The following is a 12620-nucleotide window of genomic DNA, read 5'->3' as shown; positions in this document are numbered from 1 at the left end:
ACTTAATAACCCTATCCAACTAATTTTTTGAGGTCGGGAATTTGATATTTTAAATGTACACATCATGACCTTTCATTTGATATACAACAACCCTATCTTTAAAGAAAATTTATATTTTGCACTCAATGACCCCATCCAACCCATTTTTGGGAGACGTCAATTTGAAATTTGAAATGTACGCTTTATGTTCTTTCATTTGATATGCGACAACCTTACCATCTGAGAAATTTGAATGTTTGCACTAAATGAACCCACCCTGCCCACTGGGATGAAAAGGGGGTTCAAAATTTTCATTTTTAGGTAGAGTTTATTTAGACCTTCAATTTGATATATCAGATGACCCCATTTGACAAAGTACAAATAATGATGCAATATCAACTATATAAATAGAAGTTATAAAACTTACAAAGTCAATGCAAAACTTGAAAATTTCAAAATGATTTTTTGGTGTATTTTTCCATGGAATGTTTTTGGTATTTGGTCAAACATATAACTATGTCAACCTCTTCAATTTCTTAAACATTTTAAGTGGTAAGCTCTTGTTGATTCAGAAATACATGCCTCCGCTCGCAAAACTTTAAACTGCAGTATCTCTATAACGACAATAGATATCTCAAATCTGTTAAATGATAAATGATCTACAGTTGAAGGACAACATTATAGAAAAAGAATTGGGACAATTTCAAAGTTCACCAAGGTCACAATTAATCATCAAATATATAATGCAATACCAAACTTGAGAACCGGAAGTCATAGAGACATGGGACTATCACCATTCAACTCAGGACCACTTGACCTTTCAGAGATCACAATGTCAAGGTCATAGTATAATGTGAAGGTCAAGGTGAAATTGCATCATGACGTAACATTGACCTCAAATTGAAGGTCTTGAATTACTGATCATCTTTGCAGTATATAGTAGGTTGATATCTGTTACCTTAAAAAAGATATACACAAAATACTAGATTTTTAAGAATCATCCCGTTGTAACTTTTGAACAGACGGTCGGACATTTTTCGGTTAATAATATAAAATGTAGAGCTCGTCGAGAGGAACATTTTATACGCTGTATGTATGCAGCAAAGTCTTATCGTTTTCCTAATATGTAAGCTTGAAATTGCAGCGTAATTTTTTTTTGCACTCAGTGACCTTTGACCTTGGGTGCATATTCAAGGTCACATGAATTACAGATTATTGGTGCAGGTCCCAAGTCTCTACGACTTCCGGTTCTGAAAATAAAAAAATTCTAAAAGTGTTCACAATTTTTCAAGGGGAATAACTCCTTATAAGGGTTAATAACAAAATGATTGTATATGTTCAATAACATTGCCATCTGTTCTTGTACATGTTACCGTTTTCAAATCGATTCTGTCTTGAATACTTTTTGCTAAAAATGTAAAAGAAAGAAATTGCTTCAAGGGGACATAACTCTCATAAGGGATGATGAAATCCTTAGCAGCCTCATATGGTAACATATTATGATAAGATCTAGCTATTGTCCAAATAAGGTCATGATATCTTTTAAAACATTTAAGGGGGGCCATGTTGAAAAAAATCAATAAAAGGGAGATAACTTCTAAAGGGGATGATGAAATCCTACAAAAGTTCATCTTGTAAAAGTTCATGATGAGGTCTATCGATGGTCCATATTTGGTCTTGATAACTTCAACAGAAAGGGGAGGAGGCCTTGTCAAACAAATGTTGGAAGAAAAAAAAGAAAAAGAAAAAACATTAGAAAAACTAGTATCTCAATTGTTTGTAAAACAATTGAAAGGTCTTTCCTGTAAAAGTGATGTTTTCGTTATGTTCTTTGTACGACCTTTCGTTTGATATACGACTAGCATACCTTCTGAAACTTTTCGCTTTTTACACTTAATGACCTCATCCGCCTACATTTTTGAGATCGGAAGTATGATATATGTAACACATGGTAGATGAGCTTTCATTTGATATGCGACAACGCCATGTTCTAAAAAGTTTAAATTTTGCACTTAATAACCCCATCCAACCAATTTTTGGAGGTTGGGAATTTGGTATTTCAAGTGTACACATCATGACCTTTCATTTGATATACAACAACCCTATTGTAAAAGAAATTATTTTTTTTGCACTCAATGACCCCATCCAACCAATTTTTGAGGGACGTCAATTTGAAATTTGAAATGTACGCTTTATGTTCTTTCATTTGATATGCGACAACCTTACCATCTGAGAAATTTGAATGTTTGCACTAAATGACCCCACCCTTCCACCTGGGATGAAAAAGAGGTTTAAAATTTTCATTTTTAAGTAGAGTTTATTGAGACCTTCAATTTGATATATCAGATGACCCCATTTGACAAAGCGCAAAAAATGATGCAATATCAACTATATAAATAGAAGTTATGAAACTCACAAAGTCAATGCAAAACATGAAAATTTCAAATTTATTTTTGGGTGCTTTTTTTCCATGGAATGTTTTTGGTATTTGGTTAAACATATAACTATGTCAATCTCTTCAATTTCTTAAACTTTTTAAGTGGTTAGCTGTTGTTGTTTCAGAAATACTTGCCGCCGCTCGAAAAATTTCAAACTGCATTATCTCTAAAACGACAATAGATATCTCAAATCTGTTAAATGGTAAATGATCTGCAGTTAAAGGACAACACTATAGAAAAAGAATTAAGACAATTTTAAAGTTCACTAAGGTCACAATTAATCATCAAATATATGATGCAATACAAAACTTGAGAACCGGAAGTCGTAAAGACATGGGACTATCACCATTCAACTCAGGACCACTTGACCTTTTAAATATCACAAGGTCAAGGTCATAGTATAATGTGAAGGTCAAGGTGAAATTTCATCATGACCTGACATTGACCTCAAATTGAAGGTCTTGAATTACTGATCATCTTTTCAGTTTATAGTAGGTTGATATCTGTTACCTTTAAAAAGATATACACAAAATACTATACTTTTAATAATCATCCTGTTGTAACTTTTGAACAGACGGTCGGACATTTTTGGGCTTATTATATAAAATGTAGAGTTCGTCGAGAGGAACATTTTATACGCTGTATGTAGGCAGCAAAGTCTTATCGTTTTCCTAATATGTAAGCTTGAAATTGCAGCGTAATTTTTTTTTGCACTCTGTGACCTTTGACCTTGGGTGCATATTGAAGGTCACATGAATTAAAGATTATTGGTGAAGGTCCCAAGTCTCTACGACTTTCAGTTCTTGAAATAGGTTTTTTCTAAAATTGTATACAATTTTTCAAGTGGAATAACTCCTTATAAGGGTTAATAACAAAATGATTGTATATGTTCATTAACATTGCCATCTGTTCCTGTACATGTTGCCGTTTTCAAATCGATTCTATCTCTAACATTTTTTGAGAAATGAGCAAAGGAAAGATATTGTTTCAAGGGCAAATAACTCTCAAAGGGGATGATGAAATTCTATGCAGCCTCATATGGTAATACATCATGATGAGATGTACCAATTGTCCAAATAAGATCATGATATCTTTAAAAACAACGAGGGGGGGCCATGTTGAAAAAAATCAATAAAAGGGAGATAACTTCTAAAGGGGATGATGAAATCCTACACAGCCTCATCTGGTAATACTTCATAATGAGGTCTACCGATGGTCCATATTTGGTTTTGATAACTCCAATAGAAACGAGGGGAGGCCATGTGAAACAAATGCTGGATGAAAAAAAAAAAAAAAAAAAAAAAAAAAAAAAAAAAAAAACATGCGAAAAACAATAAGGTCTTTCCTCACGGAGAGGAAAGACCTTAACTAGTATCTCAATTGTTTGTAAAACAATTGAAAGGTCTTTCCTGTAAAAGTGATGCTTTCATAATGTACTTTGTACGACCTTTCGTTTGATATACGACAAGCATACCTTCTCAAACTTTTCGCTTTTAACACTTAATGACCTCATCTGCCTACATTTTTGAGATCGGAAGTATGATATATGTAACACGGAGTAGATGAGCTTTCATTTGATATGCTACAACGCCATGTTCTAGAAAGTTTGATTTTTGCACTTAATAACCCTATCCAACTAATTTTTGGAGGTCGGGAATTTGATATTTCAAATGTACACATCATGACCTTTCATTTGATATACTGTTATGCCGGCTCCCCGTAGCTATTCAGTTTCTAATATGCATGTATGTTGTTGTTATGATCCATGATCAGAAGTTGGTTATCGAATGTGTTTGATAAGTCAGGAAAGGCTTATTTTTGTATATATAAAACTATTAATTTGTATGATTTAAAACTGAGTATCATTGTTTTTGAGACAGATGATGTTTATTCTCGTACTGTTTGAAAATGAAAGTAGGCCATAGATTTTTGTTTACGGCTGTAAATAATAATTAAATGGTGATTCATGTCGGCATAATTTTACATCTTATAATTCGTTATGTTTGGGTTTCTTTTGTGTATGATTGCTAATTTCTCGGAACAGTTAAAGACTGTAAATAACTCTCGTTCCGATTTTCAATGTTGGTCACCGATCTAGGTGATACTTACATGTTTGATGTGTATTGGTTATAATGCTCGTTATTTGTTGACTTTCGATTGCTATATACAGTAGTTTGTATCTGTTTGTATCCATTACAAAAGTTTTCCAAGCTTTTAGTTGCATTTTAAATACTTAAACTATATTTATTCGTGAAGAACATGGCATTGTTTACTATTTTGTCACCGTTAAGGGAATTTCCCTAAGAAGAGTGATGGCTCGTGATTGGACGTCTTTATATAAGCTCAATTCTCATTGGTCAATTAAGGATATAAATACGTGTGGTTGACTGCGTCAAGGGAGATAGCTCAAACTTGTGGAAAGAGTCGTATGAAATAGATAGATAAACTAAAATACAATTATGTCGGATGTAATGAGTTTAAAAGTTAGTATTGTGAAATATATTATATAATTATAGTTTATTAAAGGTGACGGTGACAAATCTAAGTCCTGGTGATTAAATCTCGGTGACGGTGACTATAATATCGGTGACGGTGACTATAGCTGTCGGTGACGGTGACTATATAATATCGGTGACGGTGACTATACTTGCGGGTGACGGTGACTAAATATTTTTGTCACCAGATTTGGAGATTCAGATGTGTATAATATAAATTAATGAAAATATAACCGTGACTATTGAGATAGTAACAAAGATAGTTAATTGAAGAACATATATATATTTATATGTTTTTAATATAACAGTTTGATGAAGAACAAGGCTTTTGATCTTGTTTAATAAGAGTCATTATATAACTATGATTGAAACCTTGATATTAAGGATTTGTGTTAAAGAAAAGCTATAAATATATAGTTTATGAGTAGTATTCACTCTCGTGAATAATTGTAAGACCAACCATACCCGGGGGCACTGACCAGTGACAGCACCGAGAGTCCAGACTCGTTCCAGTATTTTATCTCATTAATAAAATGTTGAACTTCATTATTATTCTATTTTTATTTTAATAATACTTATGAAAACAGGACTACAATAGCGCATTAATACACCTTTATTGGTATATAATTCCTTCGTCCTATTTCGGGTTTAGATCGGTGGTTTAAATTAAGACACCTTTCTCGACCTCTAATAGGTTCCTTTTTATGTAACCCTGTTATCTCTGGTGCCCGACTCTAACGCCAGAGAGGCAGCGTAACAATTGGTGGCAGCGGTGGGATACCACTCTCAATATATTAGAGTCTAATATTGTTTGTATATCAAAATCTAAAGTTGTTGTAAAAATAGAAATGGACGATTCAAATATCGTTACGTTCGGTCCCAATACTGGGAGTAGACATGAGGTAAATGAAACACTATCGAATGAAGTGATAGCTTCTAGTAGTGAAAACAATGTAGCAGCAGATAGAAGGGTTGCTGACGCTAAAGTTGAAATGAAATTTATGGTAGATAAATGTCTTTCAGATTTTTCTGAGAAAATGGACAGTATGTTGGCAAAATTTGACCATCATTTAACAAATAAAACCACTCCAATTTTGGGAAGGGGGTATGATAGTTCCTCTATAAGTGCGAGTGGAGAAGCCAAACATAATAAACAAGATTTGAATAATAGCCATTTCACTGAGAACATCAGGGCTAAACCTGAAATAAAATGTAAAATTAAACCTCAGCTGTATGACGGATCAGACGATCTAGAAGAGTATCTCACACAATTTTATCTTTTGGCGGAACTTAATGATTGGGACTTAAGGTCTAAAGCCTTATTGTTGGCAAGTAGTCTAACAGGTAGCGCTCGTGCTCTTTTAAATGAAATGACAGAGGGTGAAAGGCATGACTTTGAATGTTTAGTGACAATGCTTAAAAGCAGATTTGGTTCTATAAATCGGTCAGAAGTTTTTAGAGCTGAGCTACAGACTAGAGTTAGATTAAGGAACGAAAGTTTGCCTGAACTGGCACAGGCAATTAAAAAACTTACAAGGCGAGCATATCCTGGTACTTCCCCTATTGTCAGGGATACCCTTGCGCTTGATTACTTTATTGACGCTATAACTGAAACTGACATTCGTCTAAGATTGAGAGAAGTAGGTCCAAAAACGATATATGAAGCTGAAAATATTGCTGTTCGTCTTGAAGCTTTAAGACTAGCAGATAGACAAAAAGGGCGATCAGTGAGAACTGCTGATGCATGTGACAGTGATGATAGTAAATTGGCTAGTGAAATAAAAGAAATAAAACTAGGCATACGAAATCTACAAAATGATGTAGGGGCCATAAAGAAAAATAATACTAATAGTCAACGTTATACCAATAATAACAATAATGGTTCACGTCAGCAAAGAGGATCAAATAATTTTGGGAATAGAAACAACAACCAAAATTATAACAGCTCGGAAAACTACCAAGCGTCGAGTGCGGGGGTCGCGGCTCGACCACGATAAAAAGACCCAACACAGTTATTTCAAATGTTTCTTGGGGAAAAGATAATGGATATTTTGTAGTTGCTAGTATAAATTCTATGTCTGTAAATATGTTGGTTGATTCTGGGGCGAGTGTCTCCATTTTGAGAAAAGATTTCTTTGATAGCCTTGCACTTGAGAATAGACCTCAAGTTATGCCAGTCAGAATGAATTTATTAACAGCAACTGGAGAGGTTTCAGAGTTTATTGGAAAAGTTAATTTAGAAATAAAATTAGGAAAACATGTTTTCAAACACGAGTTTTTGTTAGCTGAAATCAAAGATATGGCTATACTTGGTATGGACTTTTTGATGACTAATAGTATTGATGTTCTTTTTAGCAAAGGTTGCCTGAGAATTAAGGATGAGTTTATAACCTGTTTTACAAATAAAGGTGATAGCTCATGTTGTCGAATCTCAATTGCGGAAACAGTTGATATTCCGCCTGATAGTGAAATGATAATAAAAGGAGTTCCATGTGGCCCGGTTATATTTAATGAAGTAGGTCTTGTGGAGACAAACAGGTCGTTTATTGACAAAACTGGTTTGTTGTTAGCCAGAGTAGTAGTTCAGCCAAATTCAAATATCATACCTTTAAGGGTTGCTAATTTTAGCTCAGAGCCGGTCAAGGTTTATAAAAACACAATTGTGGGTACTTTTGAACCTGTTGACTTAGAAACGTATGAAGTGAGTACTGTAAGTCGGGTCAATTGTGCAGATAGTAACACTAAAGTGGACATTCCTGATCATTTAAAGGGTGTATTTGAGAAAAGTTCCAAAGATTTGGATAATATTGAAGTCAAAAAGCTAAGGGAGTTTTTATGTTCTTATCAAGATGTTTTTTTCAAAATCTCCATCTGATATTGGGCATACTGAAATCGTTAACCATAAAATAAATACGGGCAATGCAAAACCCATCAAACTTAAACCTTATAGACTGCCTTTGGCAAAGAGAGAGGTGGCAGAGAAAGAGATACAAGACATGGCATCAAGGGGTATCATAGAACCTTCAAGTAGTGCTTGGTGTTCCCCAGTGGTCATGGTCACGAAAAAGAAAGACCAGAGTATTCGATTCTGTATAGATTTTAGGAAAATTAATGATATTACTGAAAAAGATAGCCAACCGATTCCTCGTATAGAGGACACTCTGGATGCTTTAAGCGGCAGTAAGTGGTTCTCAACTCTGGACATGCGCAGTGGTTACTGGCAATGTGGTTTAGATGAGAAAGATCGGGAGAAAACAGCTTTTGCAATACCTGGTAGTGGTTTATGGCAATTTAAAGTGCTATGTTTTGGACTATGTGGGGCTCCCGCGACTTTTGAGCGGTTAGTCGAGAAAATATTTTCTGGTCTAACTTGGAGGATATGCTTAGTGTATCTTGATGACATTATTGTGTTCTCCAAAACTTTTGATGAGCATCTCAAAAATTTAAGTGAAGTTTGTGATAGGCTAAGATCAGCTAATTTAAAATTACATCCTAAGAAGTGCTTCCTTCTTCAAAAGGAAGTAACCTTTTTGGGACATAAAGTTAGTCATGAAGGGATAAGTACTGACGATGAAAAAATTAAGGCCGTGCAAGATTGGCCCACTCCCAAGAATGTAAAAGATGTACGTAGCTTTATCGGACTTTGTTCATATTATCGTCGATTTGTAGAAAATTTCTCTACTATTGCAAAGCCCCTTCATCAATTAACCGAGAAGTGTAAGAAATTTGAATGGACAGAAGCTTGTAATTGCTCGTTTGAGCATCTGAAAAAGTTGTTAATATCTGCACCTATCTTAGGTTATCCAATGGATGATGGTGGTTTTATTCTTGATACAGATGCTAGCAATGTAGGAATGGGGGCTGTTTTATCTCAAATCCAAGATGGGGTAGAACGAGTGATTGGATATTTTAGTAAAACGTTTTCTAAAAGTGAAAGGAATTATTGTGTCACCAGAAAAGAATTGCTTGCTATCGTCCGTGCAGTTAAAAATTTTCATCACTATCTTTATGGTCGATCTTTTACTGTTCGTACAGATCATGGGTCTCTTAGATGGTTAGTAAATTTCAAAAATCCTGAGGGTCAGCTTGCCCGCTGGTTGGAAACACTTGGTGCATATGATTTTCAAATAATACATCGCCCTGGTCGTATTCATTCAAATGCTGATGCATTGAGTCGTAAACCTTGTCCAGATGATTGTTCATATTGCTCGAAAGTTGAGAATAAATTTTCAAATGTGGGTTTAGGAGAGGTTGAAATAAATAACGAGATTTCAGCTAAAGAAGTGGTAGTAAAGTCAGTTGTGGTTGATGATACGAATACTTTAACAGGCGCCGTTAAAGTTGAAGGTAGTCAACGTCTAGAGACTAGTAAGAAACATGAAGCAGCAGAACTTTATGCTAGTTATAGATCAGACGATTTAAACGCTTCTAAACCCTGTACAAAACATGAAAATAAAAGTGTGAACATATCTGATAAAGTGAAGGATGAAAGTGGATTTGCTTTAAAGGCATCATATGATGCTCGTAAATCAAGTAGTTCTGAAACTTTAAATGTTCCCAATTTGAAAAGGTCCGTGAAAATAAAAGGGAAAAGAGGATTTGCAGGAGAAACATCAGTGGATGTTTGCAAATCAAAGACCCCTGAAAACATAATTAACCAACGGGTAGGAGTAGTTAAAACTCGAAGTATGACACCTAATCATTTGGACCAACAAAAACAGAGCTCGTCATCTCCGATACACGATGCACAATTTGTTGAGATAGATTTTGATTTAGAAAATGAACAAGAAAATGACCCGGTACTAAAGATAATTAGAGATTGGCTAGTAAACAATTTCAAACCCATTTGGTCAGAAATATCAAAATTCAGTCCGATTATCAAATACTTCTGGAATAGAATTGAATCATTTGAGATAAGAGACGGTATTCTATGTCGAAAATGGGAAAGTGAAAAAGGGGACAAGGTCACCTGGCAAAAAGTAATTCCAGAAAATTTGAAAGAAAGTGTGCTCAAGCAGTTACACAATAGTGTCACTGGTGGTCATTTAGGTATCAAGAAAACCTTAAGTAAGGTTAGACAAAGATTCTTTTGGTTTGGAGTACGAAAGTATGTTGAGAATTGGTGTAACAAATGTGATGTATGTGCTTCACGAAAGCGACCAAATAGGAAGCCAAAAGCACCTATGAGACAATATAATGTCGGTGCGCCTCTAGAAAGGGTTGCTATGGACATAATGGGGCCTTTGCCTAGGTCAATTCAGGGAAATAATTATTTACTCGTAATTGGTGATTACTTCACTAAGTTTGTACATGCCATTCCACTAAAATCTCAGGAAGCAGAGGTGGTAGCTCGAGCATTAGTAGACAATTTTATCTCGATCTTTGGAGTCCCCTTACAAATACATACGGACCAAGGGGCTAATTTCGAGTCTCATCTGTTTAAAGAACTTTGCAAGTTGATAGATATTGACAAAACAAGAACCACGGTTATGAGACCCCAGTCTGATGGAATGGCTGAGAGGTTTATGAGAACCCTGGAAAATATGTTGTCTTCATTTGTATCGAACCACCAAAAGGATTGGGACAAATTTGTGCCCATTCTAATGATGGCATATCGTTCAGCTGAACACGAAAGTACGGGTGTGTCACCTTGTAAAATGATGTATGGACGTGAAATCAATCTACCGGTAGATTTATTGTTTGGTAAATCTCCTGACACTCCTAAAAGTTCTATTTCTGACTTTGTAAATGATCTTGAACATACATTGTTGACTGTTCATGAATTTGCGAGAACCAATTTAAATGTTGCTAGTGATGTTATGAAGAGAAACTATGATCATAACATTCATTTAAAGCTGTTCAATCCTGGTGATCCAGTCTGGTATTACCAATATCAACGGAAAGTTGGTGTAAATCCAAAATTTCAGAGACCTTGGCATGGTCCATTTGTTGTTACCCATCGACTGAATGACGTCTTATATAGAATTCAGCTAGGTCCAAGAATGAAACCGAAAGTGGTTCACCATGATAAACTCAAACCTTATTTGGGAGATCATGGTCCAACCTGGTTTTCATAGTCGATAATTATCAAATTTAGTTTAACTTTGTTCTTTGATCAAAGTTGTATTGTATGCATGTTGGTTATTTTTATATATATATATATCTATAATTATTACATATGATTAAATATTGAATACCAAAAAAAAAACATATATAGGTATGACCGTTACTGGTAATTAAATTAGTTTTACTACTCTTTGTATACGTTGTTGAGTTGTAAAAATATAAATTATTATAATGATCAGTCCATGATATGTATCTCTCTCTTATGATTGTTATTTTATTCTATTATAGAGTAAATGGATGTGTGTTATCTGTGAAGATATGACATTTGATAAGAGGTGGTTCCTGGAGAGACACATACTAGAAAGACACTCAGACTTTGCCTGGAAGTGTCCAGAATGCAAGAAATTATTCCAAAGACGGAATTCAAGCCATGGATGCAAGGTTCTAGAAAGCCAGATGATATGCTTTCAGAACAGCTCCGGACGTAGGGGAAAAGAGGCGGAAGAAGATTTTGAAAAGTTTAGAACTGAGGAAATGCCAAAGAAAATCAAATTAGTAGATGGTAATGGGAATGAGATCGAACTGGCACCCAGACGTAATAGATATGCCAAATCAGAGATGGGCGAAACCAGCTATAAAACCACTGGTACTAATAAAGGAGTGGAGTGGAAGAAGAGAGGAAGCTCATTGAGGGAAACATCGAGAAAAAGAACTGATAGATCTGACATAGAAGAGAACAAAGAAAATAGCAACCTCTCCGGGCCAACTCCTGCAAAGATTTGTAAACCATCAGAGACAAAAGAACAAAGGCTGAAGAAAATAAAAGACGTACTACAAGATCTTATGAGTGAGAATGGGGAAACCATAACCATATCGGTAGAGCCAGAGGCAGATAAAGTAGAGGGAAATACAAGCAGCCAATTGTTAGAGGAAGAAGTCGAGCTGCATGTATCAGAAACTGAAGTGAAGACGTTAGAGAAAGCAGACAACTATAACAAGAGTTCCTCCTCCTCAACAACCTCGTCAGGAACGTCGTCTAGCTCTTCTAACTCCTCAAGGACAGTAAAGAAACCAACTCCAGATAGTAGACCACAAAATACGGAGAACGTTGTAGAAGAACCTGTAGAGACCGAAATCGATCCAATCAGGAATGTTGAATTTTCTGCTAAAACAGAATTGGTAGAGACCTTCTTACAGTCCCTACAGGACACACAAGAAAACACACTTACCCTCAATGTTGGAGGGATGAAGATAGAAACAAGTAAAAACACACTCAGAGCAGATCCTTCATGTGTATTTGCATTAATGCTGCAACCGTTAAGTCCATTCCGACCATCAAACAATGTGTATTTCTTTGACCGAGATCCAGCTCACTTTAAGATCATTCTTAATTATTTAAGGAACAATTGCAACGTAGAAAAAAGATATCTACCTAGAGAACACATATATCTGTATGAGTTATTACAGGAGGCAAAGTTTTACAAACTGTCAGGGCTTGTTTCCATAGTACAGGAGAGATTGAATGACTTATGTGCATGCAGACTCAGTAGTTTTTAGACTTTGTTGTTAAATTTGTTGTAGTTTGATGTTTGTTGCTAATATGTTTAGTAAAATTTATCTTGGGAATGAAATGATATCTTTG

General features: G+C 35.2%; 2 protein-coding genes across 2 annotated transcripts in view; one reads left to right on the top strand and one right to left on the bottom strand.

Moving 5' to 3' along the window:
* Positions 1-12620, bottom strand: part of LOC134692569 (voltage-gated potassium channel subunit beta-2-like) — a 115134-nt gene that overhangs the window by 70069 nt on the left and 32445 nt on the right. The gene's annotated exons all lie outside the window — the stretch shown is intronic.
* On the top strand, positions 4146-12535 carry LOC134693498 (uncharacterized). The gene is made up of 2 exons (XM_063554333.1): positions 4146-4900; positions 11267-12535. Exons 1-2 carry the CDS (start codon positions 4877-4879, stop codon positions 12533-12535), a joined length of 1293 nt encoding a protein of 430 aa, XP_063410403.1. The 5' UTR covers positions 4146-4876.

The sequence above is a fragment of the Mytilus trossulus genome, chromosome 12 (assembly GCF_036588685.1).
Source record: "Mytilus trossulus isolate FHL-02 chromosome 12, PNRI_Mtr1.1.1.hap1, whole genome shotgun sequence".
NCBI classification, from domain to species: domain Eukaryota; kingdom Metazoa; phylum Mollusca; class Bivalvia; order Mytilida; family Mytilidae; genus Mytilus; species Mytilus trossulus.
The sequence above is the reverse complement of the archived record's forward strand: the minus strand, read 5'-3'. Positions and strand labels throughout refer to the sequence as shown.

Excerpts from the sequence above, each read along its gene's own strand:
- LOC134693498 (XM_063554333.1), top strand. The coding sequence starts at position 4,877 with ATGTCGGATGTAATGAGTTTAAAA. Across the intron at positions 4,901-11,266 it reads CGGATGTAATGAGTTTAAAA|AGTAAATGGATGTGTGTTAT; the intron begins GTTAGTATTGTG and ends ATTCTATTATAG.